At 37.3% G+C, this 24,033-nt stretch overlaps 1 protein-coding gene across 2 annotated transcripts in view; it reads left to right on the forward strand.

Moving 5' to 3' along the window:
- The window catches only part of Alg6 (ALG6 alpha-1,3-glucosyltransferase), a 41,977-nt gene that overhangs the window by 4,651 nt on the left and 13,293 nt on the right, over window positions 1-24,033 (forward strand). For both annotated transcript variants that reach the window (XM_070004413.1, XM_070004412.1), the window contains 9 exons: window positions 8,227-8,311; window positions 10,085-10,174; window positions 11,317-11,405; window positions 15,016-15,098; window positions 16,611-16,675; window positions 19,539-19,724; window positions 20,311-20,446; window positions 21,879-21,964; window positions 23,049-23,133. In XM_070004413.1, the coding sequence (XP_069860514.1) occupies window positions 8,227-8,311; window positions 10,085-10,174; window positions 11,317-11,405; window positions 15,016-15,098; window positions 16,611-16,675; window positions 19,539-19,724; window positions 20,311-20,446; window positions 21,879-21,964; window positions 23,049-23,133 (905 nt within the window). The remainder of the gene's footprint in view (window positions 1-8,226; window positions 8,312-10,084; window positions 10,175-11,316; window positions 11,406-15,015; window positions 15,099-16,610; window positions 16,676-19,538; window positions 19,725-20,310; window positions 20,447-21,878; window positions 21,965-23,048; window positions 23,134-24,033) is intronic.

Here is a 24,033-nt window from a genome sequence, read left to right on the forward strand (position 1 = left end):
CTCAGTGCTGGGGATAGAACCCAGGTCTTCATAATTCTAATAAAGTACTGGACCACTGATCCACACCTTCAGTTCCTGAATATGTTTTGGTAACAGTTTTCAGTTTTCTAATTGAAACAGGAAAATTCAAGGTTTTATTGGTGTGGTCAAGTAAATAAGATTGAAAGGCTTAATATAGTTCAAGCAGCTGTGAAGCCTGGTAGTACAAAAAACAAAAACAGAACATTTAAAGGAAATGTTTAAAAACGAAATGCACTTTATGTTATGAGAAAACAAAACTTCATACTAATGGTAAATATAGCAAAATATGAAACGATTATGTCTTAGATATTGAAGAGACAGAAATGCAGTCATAGTTCGTTGTTGCTGATGGTTTTAAAAGTACATTTCTAGGTTGAGAAGAGGAGATCAATGGAGAAAAAAACCTGTGAGGAAGGAAGAGTTGCTGGAGTGTGGTTCTGGAGACTGGGGATATAATCAAGCTTAACATTTCAAGTGTTTATTTAACACTTAGGTATTACATTAGGTGCTATAAATACAGGAAGAGAATTGTTTCATAATGGTCTGTGTTAGCCAGTCTTCATCACTGTGACAAAGTAACACATTCTCCCACCTGACATTTGTACTTGGGAAGCACTTCTAGGAGAGGGAATGTACCTTTTTCTTCTCTCCGAGTTTCTCTGCTAGGGCTCATATAAGAAGACATAAGTGCAAATCATATATATTTATTCAAGATAAATTTCATATGACATGGGATCTTGTAGAAGAAGAATTGCTGAGGAAACAGTTAAACCTGAGTGTCTTTGTACTAGGCTTGCTGGAGAGAAGAAAGTTGTGAAAAATATAGGGACTCATGGAGGATGAGCTAAGAGTAGCAAATTGAGGGAAACTTGGAAAGCCTGTTCATTTTGGAGGTAGATAAGGGTGGTCCCTCTGGGTATAGCAAGAAAGCCCTGCTTACATAACAAGGGTCTAGTGGTCTGCTTCCTGCATCTGTGTTTCTCAAATTCCCTTCACCATATGCAGTGTGACAAGACTCTTATCGGTCCAGATTCCTGCAATATGCAGTGTGACAAAGCAATATAGATCCAGATTCTTTTTCACACTAAAGTGTAGAAACTAAAGTTAGCTTGCTTTATTATTACTGTATTATTCCTCCTTTGGAAATTATCCATTATTTAGATAAACTACTTAAATATGTTACTGTAATTGAATTTCTTTCTAAAATTTGTACTCCTTAAATTTTTAGGATGTTCATGTAAATTAATTTTCATAGAACTAAAAATACTGAACAAATATTGCCTTTTGCTTTTAAATAATCTAGCCGGGCACTGGTGGCTCATGCCTGTAATTCTAACTATTCAGATCTCAGCCTCCTGAATAACTAGGTTCAATGCCAGCCCGGGCAGGAGACTCCATGAGACTCTTATCTTCAATTAACCACTAGAAAACCAGAAGTGGCACTGCGGTAGAGCGCTTGCCTTGAGCTGAAAAGCTCAGGGACAGCAACCAAGAGTTCAAGCCCCATGACCGACCAACAAAAAAAAAAAATATGCGGAGTAGACAGTTTCTTAATTTAGTGATGGTTGTTGTTTATTATTTCTTGTAGAGAATTCCTTTCACAAATCCTCTGTACTTGATCCAAAGTATATTGATGTTTTTAGACAAAATAACAGCACTTAAACAGAGAAAGGTTTTTTTACTTTAATAATTTTTTTATCCTAAAAGTTGTATTGGCTATTTTGAAGGAAAAAGTCATACAAAATGAGCTTTTTCAACATATTAGAGTATGATTCTACTCTATGTAATTGGTTAGATTCTTCTTTTTAAGGTAATTTGTAAGAACTTAAAAGTTCTTTTTTTAAGGTTGTAGGGCTTGAAAATGGGGCCTAGGTGATGTCCCTGAGCCTCTTTGTGTTCAAGGCTAGCGCTCTACCACTTGAGCCACAGTGCCACTTTCAGTTTTTGAGTGGTTAATTGGAGATAAGAGTCTCATGAGCACTTTTCTGCCTGGGCTGGCTTCATCTGTGATCCTCAGATCTCAGCCTCCTGAGTAACTAGGATTATAGGTGTGAGCCACTGGCACCCAGTGCTCTTACAAGTTCATTAACTAGAAACATAAAAGACAATTTTATATGAAAAATTCTAGCCAAATCTTTCTTTTAGAATGTTTAAAATTGCAATGTAAGCAAGCTTAGACACTGATGGCTCATACCTTTAGTCCTAGCCACTTGGGGGCACTGAGATCTGAAGATTGGGGTTCAAAGCCAGCCCAGGCATGAAAGTCCACAAGACTTATCTCCAATTAACCAGGACTGAAAAAGAAAGTCAGAAGTGGAGCTATGGCTCAAGTGATAGATGTTAGCCTTAAGCAAAAAAGCTCAGGGGCATCCCCCAGGCCCTGAGGTCTAGTCCCAGAACTAGCAAAAAGTAAATAAATAAATAAATAACAAGTAATGTGAAAGGTACTATAATCTATTGTTAACACACTACTTGTTCTTTAAATTCAAGCATAATTCTGATGAATTCAGATATTAATAAAATGAACATTTAAGTACTGGCCATTTTCGTAAGAATGAGACACAATTAAGTCTGTATAAATATGCATTAGTATGTTTTCTTTGTGTAATTCTGAATCTTGTGTAAACGAATTTGTAGAATTAATCACCCTGTGGAAGGAATCCTCTTTGTCCTTCCCAAGTGGAGCTCCCACAGGTACAGTTGGGTTGTCCTTCTGGGTTGGTTTAAGGGCACTTTAGCAGTTTTAAAACTTAAGTACTAATTTCATAGCCAGTGTCAGCTGAATTTATTGAAGTAGGTCAGACTCTGGATAAAAACTTGTTTCCCAACCCTAAAGAGAGTCATTATCCATTCTTCTATTTGTTAGAGAATAGTAATAAATTCTTCTACACTGACCACAAATCTAGAGTAATTGCAAAAAATCTAGACAGTTGAGTTTTTTTGGTTATAGGAAATTACTTAACATTTCTGACTTTCATCATGTCAGTGGTCCAAAAACAAATGAGAAATAAAAATCAACTTTTCTCATAAATTAGTATTCAGTGGTTGTATTCATTGAAATAGAAACAAACATACACATACCTCTAAAATACACATGTAAAAATGAGGCAATTTATTGGGGAATTATTTTCATTTAAAAATATTGTAGGTTTTTTCCAGCTTAACTAAGCAAGTCGGTTATTATTATAATTACTTTTTGTTGATGCTAGGGTTTGAACTTGTGCTTGGCTAACCTGGCATTCTACAACTTGAACTGCTCTATCAGCCCCATTTTTGTTATTTTCAAAATAGGATCTCATTATGCCCACGCCATTTTTTTATTTGTGCTTTCCTCTGTGTCAGGTGACATTGATTGAGACGTAGTATCTTGAACTTTTTATGTCTGGTCTGGCTTTGAACTGTGATCTCTACCTCCCAAGTGGCTAGGTTTACAGGCTTGAACTACACATTCAGCTTAATTATGTTTTTTTTTTGTTGGTTGTGGGGCTTGAACTCAGGGTCTAGGCACTGTCCCTGAGCCTCTGTGCTCAAGATCAGTGCTCTCCACCATTCGAGCCACAGTACCACTTCTGAGTTTTGAGTGGTTAATTGGAGATAAGACTCTCATGGGGACTTTTCTGCCCAGGCTGGCTTCGAACCTCGAACCTTGGTCCTCAGATCTCAGCTTCCTGAGTAGCTAGGATTCTAGGCGTGAGCCACCAGTGTCTGGCTTAATTATGTTTTGAATGTACTATATATGCCTGCCAATGTTTCCTTTGAATAGAATATAATTTTTTCTATCTTTAGGAAATAAAACTGTTGCTTGGAAGCAAGTAGGAAAATGTATAGTTATATGGCAAAACATGATACTGAAAGTGTAAGGAATATAAGAAGTCAATAACTAATGGTCACTTTTTTTTTCCCCTGCTGATAATAGGGCTTGAACTCAGGGCCTGGGTGCTGTCTCAGCTCTTCTGCTTAAGGCTAGTACACTATCACTTGAGCCACAGCTCTGTGTCTGATTCTTGGTAATTAATTGAAGATAAGAGTCTCATGGATTTTCCTACCTGGGCTGGCTTTGAACTACAGTAGCCATTAATGCCTAGCTGGTCAGTATGTTTTTAATTTATAAGAGAAATTTAATGGAAAATTTGAGGTGATTCTTGAAGATTGCATATGAGTTGGTAGAAGACATGAATGGAATAGGGGGTGGGTAGCATGAATAGAAAGAGGCTTATAAGACTAGCCTGAGCTATGTAGCTAGAACCTGTCTCAAAAGAAAAGTATTTTTTTCAAAGTAGGATATTTTAGGCAAGACAAGTATTTGGACATTGTATTTAATCAGTCTTGGTATAATTGATCTGCCATCTAAATTAACGTTGCATATTCAGTAAATAAAAAGTCAGGGACTCACATATTCTTTGAACTTAAAAATCTTTGATGTCATACACATAATCATGCTATGTCAACATTCCATGAGAATTAGGTGAATTTATCATCATGGAGAGTCTACTAGCAGAAAATACAAAAATGAGTAAGACATGGTTCTTTTTTTTTTTTTTTTTTTGGTCCGGTCGTGGGGCCTGAACTCTGGGCCTGGGCGCTGTCCCTCAGCAATTCAGCTCAAGGCGAGAGCGCTCTACCACTTGAGCCACAGAGCCACTTCCGGCTTTTTTACCTTTTTGCTTATGTGGTGCTGAGGAATCGAACCCAGGGCCTCAGGCGTGCAAGGCAAACGTTCTACCACTGAGCCATCTTCCCAGCCCAAGACATGGTTCTTTCTGAGAGGCTGCTGTATTTTTTGTGTGTTTGTGTGTGTGCCCATGCACATGTGTATATGCATGGGTATGTATGTGTATATTGGGTAATTTATTTTTTTGTCGGTCATGGGGCTGGAACTCTGGGTCTGGCGCTGTCCCTCAGCTCTTTAGCTCAAAGCTAGCCCTCTACCACTTGAGCCACAGCGCCTCTTCTGGTTTTCTGAGTGGTTTATTGGAGATAAGAGTCTCGTGGACTTTTCCTGCCCTGGACTTTTCCTGCCCCGGCTGGCTTTGTGTTCCTCAGATCTCAGCCTTCTGAGTATCTAGGATTACAGGCGTGAGCCATCAGCACCCAGCTACTCTGGGTAATTTTTAAGTTACTCACTGTGTGATGTTCTGTCATGAATCTACTTTTCCTGAAATTACCCCATGCTTGGAATACCTTCTTGAGTAGAAATTTAATATTTAAGGAGCATTGGTAGAATAGAGTCATTCAATGCAAATAATTTATTTCATTGTTCTATAGGTAGAAAAATCTAGATTAGATTTTAGTGAACATTAATATGTGATACATCTTCCTGTCAGACTAATTAGTATATTTGACTCATGTGATTTTCACCTTATTTGCTGACTTAGAAACCGGTGTCTACCATTTTGTGCTTTCTCAACACTTTTTGTTTTTGTTGGTCATGGGGCTTGAACTCTGGGCCTCAGCCTCCTGAGTAGCTAGGATACAGTTGTGAATGAACTACCAGTGCCCGCTCTCAACACTTTTGTAGTCAATCACTAGTTAAATTCTGAGGGCTGGGTGTGATATTTTACACTTGTAATTTCAGCCACTTTGCAGGTGAAGATTGGGGGGAACTGCAGTTTGGTGTCAAACAGACAAAAGGTTAGTGAGACCCTATGTAAACAATAAGCCAGGTCGGTGGGGGGGAGGGGAGGAGGATTGGGATTGGGGGGAGGGGGGAGGCTGGGAAGGGATGTGAAGGGTAAACAAAGGAGGAGACTGCAATGCTTGGTAAGAAATGTATGCATTATCCTGCCCACGTAATTGTAACTCCTCTGTACAGTATGTTCACAAATAAAATAAAATAAAATTTAAAAAAAAACAAAACAATAAGCCAGACCTGGTGGTCCATACCTGTTATCCCACTAGGCTTTAGATAGGAAGATTGTGACAGGAAAATCTGGGCAAAAATGTGAGGCCTTACCTGAAAAATTATTAAAGCAAAAAAGAGTTGAGAGTGTGGCTCAAGTGGTCAGGTTTATCAAATATGAGGCCCTGAGTTAGAACCCCAATACTGAAACTTAAAAAAAAATAGGGACATTAGATAAAAACATCTCATGGGGGGGCTGGGAAGGTGGCTCAGTGGTAGAGCGCTTGCCTTGCATGCTCGAGGCCCTGGGTTCAATTCCTCAGCACCACATAAGCAAAAAGAAAAAAGCCGGAAGTGGCACTGTGGCTCAAGTGGTAGAGCGCTAGCCTTGAGCTGAAGAGCTGAGGGACAGCGCCCAGGCCCAGAGTTCAGGCCCCACGACCGGAAAAATAAAAAAAAAAAAAAATAAAATAAAAAAAAAACATCTCATGGGGGACTGGGAAGTTGGCTCAGTGGTAGAGCGCTTGCCTTGCATGCCTGAGGCCTTGGGTTCGATTACTCAGCACCATATAAGAAAAAAGCCGGAAGTGGCGCTGTGGCTCAAGTGGTAGAGCGCTAGCCTTGAGCTGAAAAGCTAAGGGACAGTGCCCAAGCCAGAGTTCAGGCCCCACGACCGGACCCAAAGAAAAAAAAAAAGAAAAAACATCTCATGGGAATGTTCAAAAGTGTTTCATAGGAAGAAAAATGCAAATGACAAAATATCCTCTATTTCATTAATGATGAAAGAAATCCAGATTAAAACCACAGGATATAATATTTGACATAGCTGGAATTTACAAGTTGCACACTCCCAAATGTAGTGAAGAATGTGGGCTAACAGGAACCGACCCAACCCTGAAAAGGTTTGGACTGGATGAGGTAGATAAGGTTTGCTAGAGGAACGTTTTTTGGTATATTTCATTTTGTTTGGTCTGATGTTGGGTGTGAACTTAGAGGGCAATGAAATAGGATCTGAGTACTTTGGTTCTGGTTAGATGAAAGGGGTCCTGCAATTAGTGCAGCCTAGTTTACCGGAGAACCTAGTTCTAGTAATAAAGCATTCTCTGTAACTGGATGTATTAATTTGTTCTGTGTCCCTGGCCAGACTTTCTCAGTACTTGCTGCAGAACTGCAAAAACAGTTGAGTAGGTGTTTACTAGTTCAGTGACCATTGTCACTATTTTTCTAGCTGTGAAGTGGGGATAATAACAGATGGAGTTCTGGCTCAGTGATAGAGCATCCTAGCAAGCATGAGGTCTTGAATTCAAATCCTGGTACTTGATAAGTCAATTAAAGTGGGGATAATACTAATACTTATTGCAAAGGGTTGTTGTATTGTGTACTATCAAGTGTTACTTACTAAAAGTCCCTTATCCCTTCTTTGCAGTTTTGAAATAGAAAATGTTATAAACTGACAGTGTTTATAAACTCAAAGCCTGACCTGACTAATGGCTATGTAATACATAGTCTGTATTTAGTTCTGTATGCCACTGTAAGTTATTTATATTTAATTTGTAAAAGCTCTTTGCAAATGACATATTTATGATTATTTTTGATACTTCTTAGACAGTGTAGTTGACTTTTTTTTTTTCCAGGGCTGAGAACCGAACCCAGGGCCTTGTGCGCGCCAGGCAGGCGCCCTTCCACTGGGCTAAACCCCCAGCCCCTGACTTTTTTTTAAAAACAGGGTCTCACTATATAGCCCAGGCTGGTTTTAAACTTAGTCCTCTGTCTTTGCCTCCCAAGTGTACCACTGCACCTAGTTTGACAATCCTTCTTATAACTTAAAAATGTTAATAGTATGGACAGTAATGAAATAGTATTTTTATTGACTGAATGTTTACTATGTACTAGGTACTATTCTGGATCCTTTGTATCTATAATTCTGGTAGTTTTCTAGATAAATTATATTGTTCCTGTTTTTAATTTGCTAAAGCTTAGGAAAGATAAGTAGTTTGTTTATCACACAGTTGCTCAATTTGCTAGCAGTGCCAGGATTCTATCTCATTCCTTGATTTTTTGGTAACTTGCTATGTTCTTGCCAGCATTGTCTCTACAATTCTTTTTTTTTTTTTTTTTTTACAATTCTTTCCTCCCTTCCTCCCTCCCTTCCTATTTTCCTTCTCTCCCTCCTTCGCTTTAATTAATTGGTTAATTTAATTAATAATTTTTGGTGCTAGAGATTGAACAGAGTGCCTCCAACATGCTAGGCAGATTTTCTACCATTGACTTTTATCCCAAGCCCTAGAAAAATTTTATAAGAAAATTTAAAATCACTGGTGTACTGAAGTCCATTAGTGTTCTGCTGTTTTTATTTTTTATTGTAGGTGCTGGAAAACCTCCCATGTTTGGGGATTATGAAGCTCAGAGACACTGGCAAGAAGTCACTTATAATTTACCTATTAAACAATGGTATGGACGATTTTGGCTGAATTTTATTTTTATGATAATATACTTTATTTGAAGATATTGAATGCTTACAGCTTGCCATCATTTTAGCACCTCTCTCGCTAATTTCCAGTGAATCTACACATGAAAGTGAGTGAAAACTAGTTTTTGCTTTATAAGAAGCTGAAAACCAAGTTGTATTGATCAAAATGAATTACTTGATTTTTAGAATTACTTGATTAATTGAATTACTTGATTTCTCATGGCCATATCTGTCCCAGCAGTTGTCTGGCTAATGGCCAACTGGTACTACTGAATAAGGGCAATAGATTATTTAATGAAGATTATGTTGAGTACCAGCTTAAAAACTTTAATCCTGAAGTATGAGATTGTAATTTGTAACTGTGACTTATTATAAACAGGCTTATGAGCAGTGGCGGCTTGTAGATTATGTAGTTTGATATACATTATTACAAGTTATTCCTATGACAAAGTAAACTGGATGGGAGAAGCTGCTTAGTTACAAAGGATAGGACTAAGAGTTTTTTTTTTGTCGGTCGTGGGGCTTGAACTCTGGGCCTGAGTGCTGTCCCTCAGCTCTTCAGCTCAAGGCAAGCGCTCTACCACTTGAGCTACAGCGCCACTTCCGGTTTTCTGGTGGTTTATTGGAGATAGGAGTCTCACGATCATTCCTGCCCGGGCAGGCTTTGAACCGCAATCCTCAGATCTCAGCCTCCTGAGTAGCTAGGATTACAGGCGTGAGCCACCAGCGCCCGGCAGGACTAAGAATGTTTATGGAAGCTTAATTTTTATTTCTTGAGGCATAGCACTTATAGTGAGACTTCTTCAAAAACATAATCTTTTTTTTCTTTTTTTTTTTTTTTTTTGGGTCTGGTCGTGGGGCCCGAACTCTGGGCCTGGGCGCTGTCCTTCAGCTCTTCAGCTCAAGGCTAGCGTTCTACCACTTGAGTCACAGCGCCACTTCCGGCTTTTTTATTTTTTGCTTATGTGGTGCTGAGGAATCGAACCCAGGGCCTCAAGCATGCAAGGCAAGTGCTCTACCACTGAGCCACCTTCCCAGCCCTTTCAAACATAATCTTAAAAAAAAATTTTTTTTTTGTTGTTGAACAAAAAGAGCCTGGACATTGTTTCTGAATTTTTAGTGCTCTTCCATTGAGCCACAGCTCCACTTCCTGCTTTTTGGTGGTTAGGTGATAATTGGAGATAACATCTTATGGACTTCCCTGCCTGGGCTCCCTTTGAACTGGGACCTAAGATCTCAGCCTCCTGAGTAGCTAGGATTACAGGTGTGAGCCACCAGCACTCACTTCAAACATAACTTTAATTCCAAGCCTTCCTAGGACTGGGGAAAGCTCGGTGGGATAGCGCTTGCTTAGCTGGTTTCCTCAAGACAACAAGGCCTGCCTGCAGGTATTTCTTTTTCCCTAAGCTAGATCTTAATGTATTTTTGAAATTGACTTTTATCTTTTAAAATTGTGAATTAAAAAAAATACCATTTCTTTAGTGTGTTAAGAATATGATGTGCAAATTGTCTTTTTTGGTTGTATATTTTTGTTGTATGAGTATTAGTCATTGATTAGATCAATTAACTGAAAAGTGGTTAGTCCTAATTTGCCTAAAATATCTGCTTTATATCTTTTCACAGCTTAATTATTATTGTAATAGTTAAGTTTTAAGATGAAATTCAGTTAGATAATACATGTTGAATAAATCTTGAATATTGATAATGGAATGGTGCTTTTTAATTTTCTTTTTCTTTTCTGATTTTTTTTCCAGGTATTTTAACAGCAGTGATAACAATTTACAATATTGGGGACTGGACTATCCACCTCTCACAGCTTACCATAGCTTTTTGTGTGCTTATGTGTAAGTTTTTCTTCCTTAATGTAACTGAATTTTTATACCATTGGTAGACATAAGAAAGTCTGATCTGGCTTTATTGAAGAGAGGAAAGATACCCCCTATAGTTCAGTTTTACTGTGTATTACAAATGGATTTTAAGAAAGTATCAAAATTTGTACATTTCTATAATTTTTGTGGATGATAGGCTAGATCAAGATATAAAAATTCAGCAGCCTTGTTTTGGAGTGGAAACATTACTAATTGTACACTGATCACTGAGAGATATATGTAATACTGGTTAGTTGTGCCCATATTAAATATGTGTCATCCCCCCTCCTGTTCAACCACCCAAATAAGTTTCACTTTGATTTAAGATTTGGGATTGGAGTTCCTCTTTCCTTTGAAGAAATGGAATAGTTTATGGAAAATGAGACTTGTTTTAGTGGAGTTTCCTAGTTCTACTCTTACTAGTATTTCATCTCAGACTTAAAGTTTGTCAGCAAAACTTCAAGGAATATTTTCATAGTATTTCTTGAGCTCATTTTCCATGTTCTTTTATTCTAACATTTAACTTTTTTATATTTTGTAAAAATAAACTATGGATTGAAAATAAACTCCTAAACATCATAACAACTAGTTATACTTTTCAGCATGCATGTTATAATATGATTGAAAACTTCACGTCTCTTTAATACTAACTTAGTTTTTTGTTTTGTTTTTTGTTTGCCAGTCCTGGAGCTTGAACTCAGGGCCTGGGCACTGTCCCTGAGCTTCTTTTACTCAAGGTTAGCTGTCTACCCCTTGAGCCACAGCACCATTTCCAGCTTTTTCTGTGTATATGGTACTGAGGAATTGAACCTAGGGCTTCATGCTAGGCAAGAAGTGTACCACGAAGCTATATCCCTAGCCCACTAATTTAGTTTTATATAGTGATTTATGATTAATAACAGTTTATTATCATCAATAGTTATAACTAAAAGATTATGAGCTGTAAGACATGAGTTTTATAGCTTAAGTGAGTTTCATCTGGTTAATAAAGAGTAAAGCTTCATCACTGATTACTACAAGCAATGGCTAATTCTCAAAGTAAGTCCCATGTCCTGTAGTGTCCTTATTGCTAAAAGAAGTGAGGAATAAAGTACATGTGTATGTGCTTTGGTTTGCAGGGCAAAATTTATAAATCCAGAGTGGATTGCTCTCCATGCATCACGAGGATATGAGAGTCCGGAGCATAAGCTCTTCATGCGTACCACAGGTAAACAATAGGAATTGGGTATCAAATTTGAGTTTTTGACAGTTTCAGACCAATTAATAAAAAGTACCTAATGACTTTAAATTTGAACAACTACCATATGTATAGACATATATATATATATATATATATATATATATATATATATACATATCTGATATAAAGCTAAAAGTATATGTAAACTAAAAACCAAAGGAGTAGAAAGGAATAATTCTGTGTATTTTATTATCTCTAATTGAGTCACCAAATGAGATGAATACTGTTCTTGTCTTTTTTTTTTTTTTCCTGGTCCTGGAGCTTGAACTTAGGGCTTGGGTGCTTGTCCCTGGGCTGTGTGTTTGTGTGTGTGTCCATGTGTTTGTCTGTGTCTGTGTGTGTCTATCCTAGGGCTTGAACTCAGGGCCTGTGCACTATCCCTGAGCTTTTTTGCTCATGGCTAGTGCTCTACCACTTGAACCATAGCACCATTTCTGGTGTGCTCTCTCTCTCTCTCTCTCTCTCTCTCTCTCTCTCTCTCTCTCTCTCTCTCTCTCTCTCTCTCATTATTTGGAGATGAAAGTCTCATGGATTTTGCTGCCCAGTCTGGCTTTGAACCACAATCCTCAGATCTTACTCAGCCTTCTGAGTAACTAGGATTATAGGCATGAGCCACTGATACATAGCTAGCTTCTAACTTATTTTAAGCTGAGGAAGCTATTTAGGCACAGATAGGTGAGGTATATAACTTCTCTGAGGTTGCAGAGCTGTGCATTGCAGTTTCAGTTGGTTAGATGGCTGCTTCCATATCCTAATTTTTCACTTTTCCTTAAAGTCAACCTCACCATTATGTCTCATACATCTCTAGTTGTTCATTGTTGCTAAATTGAATAATTTTTCACGTTTTGCATTTCAACATTGTGGTGCTGGGGATAAAAATCCAGAGATATGCCCATGGTAGGCAAATGCCCTATCACTAATCTGTACCCACAGGCCCATCTTAACTTTATTGAGTACCTGTGTGTGCTGTTCTAGGAGTTTGGAAGTAACAAATTTAGGTTTCTTTTTTATTTATTTATTTATTTATTTTGGTCAGTCATGGGGCCTGTACTCTGGGCCTGGGTGCTGTCCCTCAGCTCTTCAGCTCAGGCTAGAGCTCTACCACTTGAGCCACAGCACCATTTTGGCTTTTTCTGCTTATGTGGTACTGAGGAATAGTGAACCCAGGGCCTAATGTATGCAAGGCAAGCACTCTGCCACTGAGTCACCTTCCCAGCCCCAAGTTTAGATTTCTTTATAAGCTTTCTATGACTAAGATTTTAGTGCTAGCTGGGCGTTCTCATTAATTAGTCTAAATTAGTGTAGCTGTCTGTTTGTGAATCTGTTTTTTTAGAATCTTCAGGTCCAGGAGATTACCTATCTTGTCTCTCTTTCTCTTTCCCACATCTTTCTCCTTCTCTTCCAATGCTTTATTCCTTTGCCAGCTATGTTCTCACTATCTGAACCATTATCAAACTCAACCTTTAGAATGCCTTATTCTGCTGGGCGCCAGTGGCTTATGCCTGTAATCCTGGCTACTCAGGAAGCTGAGATCTGAGGATCGTGGTTCAAAGTCAGCCCCAGCAGTGAAGTCTGTGAAACTTTTTTTTTTGGGTCCAGTTGTGGTGTCTGAACTCTGGGCCTGGGCTGTCCCTCAGCTCTTCAGCTCAGGGCTAGCGCTCTACCACTTGAGCCACAGTGCCACTTCTGGCTTTTTTCTTTTTTGCTTATATGGTGCTGAGGAATCGAACCCAGGGCCTCATGCATGCAAGGCAAGCGCTCTACCACTGAGCCACCTTCCCAGCCCTGTGAGACTCTTATCTTCACTAAAACACTCAGAAAATTAGAAGTGGTGCTCGGGCTCAAGTGGTAGAGCACTCCCCTTGAGCTGAAGAGCTAAGGGACAGCGCCTAGGCTCAGAGTTCAAGGCCCCCACCTCCCCCCGCCCCATACACACACACAATGCCTTATTCTATTTTCAGAGAGCTCTGTTTTTTTTTTTTTAAATTTTTCTTCTTGAATTATAACTTCCTTGTCATTCTAGAATAGATTAGAATAGAATAAATTTGTTCCTTTATATACTGAATGACCTGCAGTCATTGGAAAGCATTCCTCCAGGTTGAATATTGTTTTAACTATTCCTTAGATGACCAGTTAGGTATGTTTCAGTTTGTCAGTGTCTTTTTTTTCCATTTTGAGAACAGGGTCTTGTTCTGTAGCCCAGAATAGCCTCATTTTAGATCCTCCTGCCTCAATCTTCTGAGTGCTGGGATTATACCATATTGGATTTTTTTTTTTTTAAGTGATAGAATTGATCATGCTAGGCATTGCTTTACTATTGAGCTACATCCACAGTATCATCTTAAATGTATCATTTGTAGATGATTGTAGGTTGTGCACAGTAACACTGACAGTTTACTATTACCTTTTTTCCATGTTACATTTAGTAAGGTACAAGAAAAAGTCACTGGACAGCTAGGTTGTCCTATTGGAGAATATAATTTATTTCTGTAAAGGTTCTAAAAGAACACATAAACAGATATCTGTCTATCAGAAGGAAAGTGTTCGATAAGTCTCTTGATTTTCCTGCTTCAATGTTGAAATTAAGGCCATGAGCCAATCTACCCAACCCACCCTCAAGCTCTTTATATGCATTAATAGTTAAAAATTACTTTCCTTCCCTTTTCCTCTGCCCTTCCTTCTCCCATTGCTTTCTTTCCTCTCCCTCCCTTCCTCCTTTCTCTTAACTTTCTACCCACCCACTTAACCCACCTACCTACCTACCTACCTACCTACCTACCTACCTACCTATTTTGTGGTGCCAGTAATTGAACTTGGGCCTCAGGCTTACTAGGAAAGTACTCTGCCTCTTGAGTTAGTATACCTCAACCCTATAAAATACTAACATTTAAAAATGATTCTCTTGGATCTGGGAAGGTGGCTTAATGGTAGAGTGCTTGCTAGCTCTTGTTTGTAATCCTAGCTAATCAGGAGGCTGCAATCTGAGGATTTCTGTTCAAAGCCAGCAAGGCAAAAATGTTTGAGGCCATCTACAGTTCACCATCCAAATGCAAAAATGGTGGCATGGCTCAAGTGGTAGTTTGCCAGCCGTTGAGTAAGAAGGCTGAGAGTGTGAAGCTCTGAGTTCAAGCACCCGCACTAGTGTGTGTGCGCGTGTGTGTGTGCATGCGTGTGCATATGTGTGTGTACACACACAAAAACACATACACATTCTCCTATAAATCACATTTGAATTGTCCTCATGAGAAAATTCAGAGTATACAGATACTGAGGCAAAAAAATACCTTTTCTTGCTTTGAGCATTCTTCATTTTTAAGCTAAAGTTAGAGCAAAGAGAAAAGATTAAGTACATCTAATTGATGGGATGTATGAGTTGCTAGGGACAATGAAGAAACTCTTTTGTAATATATTTGAAATTAGGCACAGATGAAGAAAACAGAAAGGGTTAATTGTGTCAGGACCTGGTACATAGTTGGTAGGAGCCTTGTGTTAATAGAATTCTTAATCAAGGTTGAGAAAGAAAGGCAGTTAAAGATCCCCATGTACTCATGCTTGAAATTATTTGCTTGTGTTTCAGTTTTAATTGCTGATTTGCTGGTTTACATACCTGCAGTAGTTTTGTACTGTTGTTGTTTAAAAGAAATTTCAATTAAGAAAAAGGTAAGTTTTAAAGCAATCTGGCATTTAATCTCTGAAATTTATTTATTTATATTTATTTTTATTTTTTGCTGGTCCTGGGGCTTGAACTCTAGGCATGAGTGCTGTCCCTAAGCTTTTGTGCTCAAGGCTAGCTCTCTACCTCTTGAGCTCAGCTCCACATCCAGCCTTTTGTGGTAAATTGGAGATAAGTCTTCAGATCTCAGTCTTCTGAGTAGCTAGAATTATAGGCATGAGCCAGTGGTGCCTGGCTCTGAAATTAATTAGTTAATTAATTGAACTAAGAAAAAAGGTAAGTTTTAAAGTAATCTGGCATTTTATTTCTGAAATTTATTTATTTATATTTATTTTTATTTTTTGCTGGTACTGAGGCTTGAACTCTGGGCCTAGGCACTGTCCCTGAGCTTTTTCCACTCAAGGCTAGCACTCTACTACTTTGAGCCACAGCACTACTGGTTTTCTGGTGGTTAATTGGTGGTAAGAGTATCACAGACTTCCCTGCCCACGCTGGCTTCAAACCACAATCTTTAGATCTTAGCCTCCTGAGTAGCTAGAATTATAGGTGTGAGCCACTCTCACCTGGTTTGAGATTTATTTTTATGAGCTCATACTGCCTGGGTGATGTGGCCCAAGTTTGTAATCTTTGATATTTGGGAGGCAAAGATTGGAGGATTGTGATTCATGGCAGCCTGGGCATAAAAGTTCACAGGACTCTATCAACCAATGGCTGGGCACAATGGAATGTGACTGTCATCCCCAGTGACATGGGATACTACAAGTAGGATCACAGCCAAGGTTAGTCTGTGTATAAAAGCATCCCTACTTCAAAAATAAACAATGCAAAAAATGGATTGGTGGAATGATTCACCTGCCTAGCAAGTGTGAGGCTCTTGTTCAACCCTCAATTACCCACCCCCTACCCTTACTCCCCTCAAAAAAAGGATTTGTTGTTCATCTCCCTCCCTCTCCCAAATAAAGGATAATGAGGCTGGGAGCAGTGTATGCACTATCAGTTAATTTTCATTGAGAAACCAGTATCATAATTACTTAATGTCCTACTATAGTAATAATGAAAGTACTGAATTTCATTCTACTATGTACATACTGAATTTATTGCTTAACTGATAGATATGAATTTTGAGCTGATGTGACTGATGAAACTGAAAAGGCATTTTGAGTAGTTGCTGTGATCTTATAGTTGTAGTTATACACTTCTTTTTTGACCATTTTATGTTTAATGATTAGATAGGTTAATCATTAGATTAACCTCTTTGATTTGTATATCTAAAAATACTTCCTTTGACCAATACCCTGTAGTGATTTTTCCTTTTGAGTGAAGGGTCCTAAGTTCTTTAAAAACACCAGTATGTGAACAACACCAGTTGTTTTATGAAAATGGAATATTTTGATAAAAAACAGCTGAGGAAAATGGGAACATTTGCTATTACATTAAGTAAAAGCCTTTACCCTGTTTGAGTAATGAAATGACTTATTTCACAATGTTTCTCTTTACAGATTGCCAATGCATTATGCATATTGCTGTATCCAGGTCTTATTCTTATTGATTATGGACATTTTCAGTATCCTTTACTAATTTAGAAATAAAATCAGTCACATGATTTGAAATCTACGTTTAATTTGTATAATGTCATCCAATAATGTCTTACATGCTTGGGTGCTAATAGGAACTATTTATGCAATGCTATAAGATATTAATGCTATTGTTTGAATATGAAATGTCCCCTCAGAACTCGTGTATAAGTCTTGGTCCTTGATGCAATGCTCAGAGGTGGGGCTTTTATGAAGTGACTGGATCATGAGGGCTCTAACCTAATGAATGAATTAATCAGTTGATGGATTTGTAATTTGATGGCATTATTGGGAAATAGTAGAAAATAGGAATTGGGCCTACTTAGAGGAAGTAAGTAACTGGGGGTTGTGCCCTGGAAGAATATATAACTAGTCCTTGGTCCCATTGCCTTTACTGCTTCCTGTGCAGCATGAGGATTATGAGGCTAGCCTGATCTACACATGAGACCTTGTTTCAAAAAAAGAAAAGATAAATTATTTACAATATTAAAAAAATTATATTTACTTTGAAATATGACATTTCATATGACTATTCAAATATGCATTTTATTGGTAAAGTATACTCATATCAAAAACTAGAACAAGGGCTGGGAAGGTGGCTCAGTGGTAGAGTGCTTGCCTTGCATACATGAGGCCCTGGGTTTGATTCCTCAGTACCACCTAAGCAGAAATAGCCAGAAGTGGCACTGTGGCTCAAGTGGTGGAGTGCTAGCCTTGAGCCGAAGAGCTCAGGGACAGTGCCCAGGCCCAGAGTTCAGGCCCCACAACCAACAACAGCAAAAGAACTAGAACATTGCCAGTATATAAAAACTGCCCTTATATGTATACTTCCCAATTACTTGCTCCATTTTTTTCTGAAGGTATACTGCTAGTACTACTATACTTTAGTTCTGCCCCTCTTTGTCCTTTAAAGTTTCTTTAAAAAATTTTTTTTTCATAAAAGGAGCATACAGTAGAGATTCCTTTGTGCTTGCTGTTTGGGCTAAACATTTTGTTTGTATGACTTGTTCATGTAGTTGTGCATATAGCTCTAGTTGTTAACATTGTTTTTTAAATATTCCATTGCATGAATAGAGATAGTTCTGTTACTGATAGACATTTAGTATGTTTCTAGATTTGAACTATGAAAAATACTGCTGTTACAAATATTCTTGTATCTGTGCACATACAAGTATGTTTTCATGGGTGAAATTGCTGAGTTATAAGATGTCCAATTTTAGATAATCTCATTATTTCTAAGTGTAGAATACCATTTAACATTCTCACTGGCAATGATATAATAGGCTGGGCACCAAGAGGCCCACATCTGTAATCCTAGCTACTTGGGGGTTGGGATTTGAGGCCAGCCCTGGGCATACACATGAGACCCCCCTTCTCTGCCAATAATAGCTGAGTGTGGTGTTGTACACCTATTATCTGAGCTATGTGGGAGGCTGAGATTAGAATTGAGGTCTGGCCCAGCTCAGGGAAAAATCAGTTTATGAAACTCCACCTCAAAAGGAAAGAAAGTTGGGCATGGTGGCAGGAAATGTAAGATAGATGGATTACATCTAGGTGTATGCCCAGAAAAAGTGAGACCCTGTCTGCAAATAACCAGTACCAAAAAAGACCTGGAGACATGGCTAGTAGGAGAGGTTTGCTTAACAGTCCTTTGCCTAACACCAGAAATCAAGCAACTGCAATTAATAACTAAATACTGTAAGAGCTCCTAATGTACTCTATTTTTTTGATTCACATTTTCATTTTAGACGTTCTGGTAAGTTTGTTTCTTCCTTGTGATTGGAATTAAGCTCTGTTTTTATATTTTTTTAAGTTTTCATGGGGACATATTTTTTAACTATTATGTGCTTCTTTCCACATGGGAGAAATGGGATAATAATAACCCTTGCTTTGTGAGCTTGTTTTAAGAATTAAATGAATTAATGTATGCAAAGCACTTAAAATAGCTCATGGGAGGATTTTAAGCATTATATATTTATTAATATTTATACAATTATTTTACTTATCTTTTATTTTTATTTTTTTTGGTCTGGTCATGGGGCCTGAACTCTGGGCCTGGGTGCTGTCCCTCAGCTCTTAAGCTCAAGGCTAGCGCTCTACCACTTGAGCCACAGCACCACTTCCAGCTTTTTTCTTTTTGCTTATGTGGTGCTGAGGAATTGAACCAAGGGCCTTATGCATGCAAGGCAAGTGCTCTACCACTGAGCCACCTTCCCAGCCCTTTACTTATCTTTTGATGTATGACTTTATAGTGATTTGTTTAGGTACCAGAGGTCTTCATAGTTGTTTTGGAGACCTTAAAATTTTTTCTTTTCCTTTTCCTTTCTTTTTTTTGTCTGTTGTAGGCTTGAACTCAGGGCCTGGGCCCTGTCCCTCAGGTCTTTTGCTCAAGAGTAGCTAGTGCTCTACCACTTGAACCACAGCACCACTTCTGGTTTTCTGGTGGTTAAACAGAGCCTCATGAACTTTCCTGCCCAGGCTGACTTTGAATGGTGATCCTTAGATCTCAGCCTCCTCAGTAGCTAGGATTTCAGGTGTGATCTACTGGTATCTAGCTTTTTTTTAAAAAAATTTTTTTTGTTTAAAAAATTTTTGAAACAGGGTCTTTCTGTATAGTTCAAACTGGCATAGAACTCATGTGCCAGTCTGGCCTCAAACTCACAGTCTTCTTGCCTCAGCTTCCTAAGTACTAGGATTACAGACATGTGTAACCAAGTCTGGCCAATAACTTTCAATTTCTACCTAGATGTGGCTTTCATGGTGCATATATTATTTTTAAATCATATGAAATATACTTGATAAATGTAAGACCTTCTTTTAATTATTGATATAATTTCCTTGACATATGAACATATACAATTCTGTGAGTCTTGGCTTTGCTCTGTGGGGTGTTCTTGGAGTTTCTTGTGACTGGGACCTGCTAGGGTCACTGGCGTTTTGCTTAGCTATAAATTATAAACAGATGGAACTTTACCACTCTTTGCCATTTTTTTGCTTTTTACTTGGCAAATGTTTTAAAAAAGGCCTCAAAGGAAAGGGGTGAGTGACTTTTAACTCTAGATAGAATTCAGAGTTTTTCTTCAGAGAATTGATTTGGCATACTTACTTGGAGGAAGGTAGTCTTTTATTTTGGTTTTTGGTGATTTCTTATAAATGTGTTGGCTGTAGATGGATGAAGAAAGTGATTTAAGCTGTGTTTTGTATTCTAAATCTTCCTAAATATTTTCCTCATTGTATCTTTTCTGAAGATAAGGAAATAGTGGAGTTTGTTAAGACTAGTGCTGTGGATTTCATTATATTAGAGCTTAGTATGTTGTATACTTACTAGAAATATGTCCCCATTTGACATTTTTCTTTATGACTACATCCCTTTTTTCCCCATAGAAATGTCATCGAAGTTAAATTTTAATTAGATTGGCACTAACAGCTTTTTGTTGGAGAGGTGCACATCTTAACAGTTGTGAAATGATCAACTCTGTTGTGAGCAACTCCCTCCCCGCAAATCTTAAATCTGTATTGGTAGCATAGTTACTATTGCACTCATTGTATTCCATGAGATTCACACTGATTTTGCAGACCTATTTACCTTTCCCTATCTTATTGCTCCCCTCTGGTTTTATTCTAGGTGTGTGCTGCTAATGAAGCTGGTTTGTACTGTTGTAGCCTCCTTCACTCTCTGCTGGCTTCCATTCTTTACAGAATGGGAACAAACACTGCAGGTTCTAAGAAGACTTTTTCCAGTTGATCGTGGGTTATTTGAGGCATGTTCCAAAACTTAGTACTTTCTGTTATTGTAATTGTAACCTCTGGGGAGTTTCTGTAGAACAGGAACAGAAACCCCAACTGCTTTCCTCCTACAACCATTCCCTGACAGTTACTTTAACCAATATGGAACCTCGAACACAGTTTTCTAGGATATTGCATGAATTGGTGGTATTTTTACCATTAAATTCATAATTTTTTCCAATGAAATTGGGTCCATGATGAAAGATAATACAAGAAGTTGTAGATAAAAAGTTAATAGCTCTGTAATTTTTTGGCTTATATTCTCTTTTTAGTCTGAGGAAATTATTTGTTAAACTAATAATCATGTTTGCTTCTGAAAGAACTCATAATTCCTTATGAGATATGTAACCTTCATTCATAGTAATTTTTAATGAGATCTTTCATTTCATTTCATTTAATGCTAGTTTAATCACTCTTGTTAAACTTTTATTACATGAATAATTTGATCATTTAGATTTAGTAATTAAATTAAACAAACCATTTTTCTGAAACAAGACCTTTTAATAAAGTTAGAGACAACATATTTATAGATAATTTGCTTTTGAAAAACATTTCTTTAAAAAAGAATTAATGCATATATGTCTTTTTAATATTGGAACTCATAAATTTCATCTTTCAATGGGTTTATCTTTCAGTGGGTTTATAGGAGGATGGAATCAGTGTTTTGAAAGAAACTAAGAAAGGAATTATAATGAAGGAATTGGCGTATGTGACTATGTTGATGGCATGTTTGATAGTGTTGCCACTCTCTTCCATTCTTCCATTCAGTTGTTGCCCTCCAATTCTGAAGAGATTTTCTTTGATCTGGCAGAGGGAAGTAGGATGGTACAGTTGTCATTGATAGTGATTTTTCTTGATGTCTTTATTATACAGCTGTGAATCAAGCAGCTTGTTGAGGATGGGTTTATGACCAGGAGAGCCTGCAGTTACAAATTTAATTTGTTGTTTTTTTAAAAAAAACATTTTGATTTATTAGCAATTAGCTCTTGTTATTGCTAGTATCTAGTAGATTGGTCTAAATAAATTCAGATGTGTAATTAAGTCAGCTAAATGTAATGTGTCTTATAAATTAGAGGAAGAAAAGTTTTCTTAGAGCAATTTCTAAAGGAATAAATTTGGTAATATATTTAAGGATAGTGTACTGCTCTGAAAAAATACTAAGTATTTCTTGGAAATGTCTACATTATAGTTAATGGTTTATATTAGCTCCAGTTGCAGAAAGACAAAAGAAGTATGTTGAGAGTATAGGTATATGTTTATTGATTGAAGAATTTAATCTTTGTCATAAATGTGAACAGAACTTTTATGTGTCTCAAATTTTATTTATTGTTTAATATTTAAGGGTTGTACTTTATAGGGATAACTTTTCAATTATACCAAATGTAAACCTAACAAATCTCTCTTAAGGATAAAGTTGCCAATATTTGGTGCAGCTTCAGCATTTTCCTGAAGATTAAGGATATTTTGCCACGTCATATCCAGATAATAATAAGGTAAGAGACATAGTTTACATATGGTGTTATATGTTATTGCAAAATTAAGTAAAGTCATTAATCTGTCAATATTAGGAAATGAAATCTTCTCTATTTGATATTTTTCCCTTAAATTTCTGCCTCTATACAAGGCATACAATACAGGTGTTATTTATTTATTTGTTTATTTTAACAGTGCTGGGGATTGGCCTTAGGGCCCTGTGTGTTCTAGGCCAGCACTTCATTGATTTATACTCCCAGTCTAATAAAATTGAACTTCTAACTTGAACAGAACATACATTAAACATGATTTAACATCATCTTGAAGAGTTATATTCTTCAGAATTATATCTGCCAAGGTCAACCAGAAAAATTAAAGAATTGAGAGATTAGTGAGAATACCCCTCATAGTCACCCAAATAGGAAGCATGTAGGCAGGGAATTTGGAGGACTTTAGTTAAGTCTAGCCAAGTTGACAAGTTACACAACCACTGGAAGTGGGAACACATTACTGTATTAGTTTATGTACTTGTTTTCAGGGCTTTGAGGACTGTTATCCTTGCTGTTAAGTGGCTGACTTTGCTGCTTGCTGAATATATTTCTTCCCCGTGGCCAGTCATACCAAGAGGAACTCCGCTAGCTTCCTGCTTGCTCTCTTTTTAAATAATTTGCTCTTTCTGATCTATCATGGGCTTGAAAACCAGATTTTCATCTTTTGTGAAATGAGAGCTAGAGCGGTTCTTTTGGGAGTAAATTTATGTTTGTGTTAAAAATGTAGCTATCTCTGAATTTCTTATAGGAAATGTTTGACATTTGGCCTCCAACTATATAGCTTTATATATTTTCTGTACATGGTATTAGATACTAAAATATATTTTATTTTGTATTGTATCATATAGTCATGTACAAAGTCTACAGGTAATTCTGTATAGATTTTGTTTAAATGTTACTTGGTTTTAAATTTAATAAATGAAAATTAGCTTTAGTTTAAAATCAATTTAAATTGATAAAAATATGATCTTTATATTTTAGGACATATGTTTGTTTTAGCTATTTCATATGGCTACAAAAAAACCCACATAATTTATTTTTATTCATTGTTTAGCTTTTGTTTTACATTTTTGAGTGTGCTTCCTGCATGCATAAAGTTAACACTTCAGCCCTCACCCAAAGGATTCAAATTTACTTTGGTAAGTTTTTTATTACTTTAGGTACTTAAGTCTGTTAAAACTGATCTTTTAAAAGTATTAATAGTTATTTTCTTGCTTTGAACAAGAATTGCTGATTTGGGAAGTAAGACATTTATTTATTGGCTGACAATTATTGAGTGTCTCCCATATTTTGGTGCTGTGTTGGGCACAAGGCTAAGCAGTAGGACATTCCAGTTTACTTCAACAACTGTTCAATTTCTATTTTGTATTGGTTAATGAGAGGATACAGAGGAGAAAATAGTGATAAACATACTTAAATAATTACGCTATCAAGCAGATGGTGTTAAGTCTGTCAGGTACAAATCAAGTCCTATGCTGATGGTATGGGAAAGGGAGACATTGGAGAAAGTATTTAGACAGCTGCTTAGAGCAAATGGGATTTGAGCCAAATTTGAAAGTTGGGCAAATTTTGGAATAGGAGATTATAGTAGAAGAGAAATTCACAACCAGAAGAGCTCAAAGTGTAGGAAAGGAAATGTTTTGAGAAACCTTTTAAGCAATAAAATTTGTGTGTGTGTGTGTGTGTGTGTGTGTGTGTGTGTGTGTGTGTGTGTGTGTGTGTGTGTGTGTGTGTGTATGTGTGTGTGTGTGTGTGTGTGTGTGTGTGTGAAAGGAAATGTTTTGAGAAACCTTTTAAGCAGTAAAATTTATGGGTGTGTGTGTGTGTGTGTGTGTGTGTGTGTGTGTGTGTGTGTTCAGAATAGGAAAGAGGTAGAGGTAAAACAGTAGACCAAATTACAGGTGACTTTGAATATATTGTTGAATGGTTAGCAGTTTAATCTATGTACAAGAGGATTGAAAAATGGGATGGGAAGGGGTAGATCTGTTTTATGAAGGTGCCATGTCAGTTTAAGATGGATTGGGTATATTTCCTATAGT

The sequence above is a fragment of the Dipodomys merriami genome, unplaced genomic scaffold (assembly GCF_024711535.1).
Source record: "Dipodomys merriami isolate MVZ:Mamm:240054 unplaced genomic scaffold, mDipMer1.0.p SCAF_627, whole genome shotgun sequence".
Lineage (NCBI taxonomy): Eukaryota > Metazoa > Chordata > Mammalia > Rodentia > Heteromyidae > Dipodomys > Dipodomys merriami.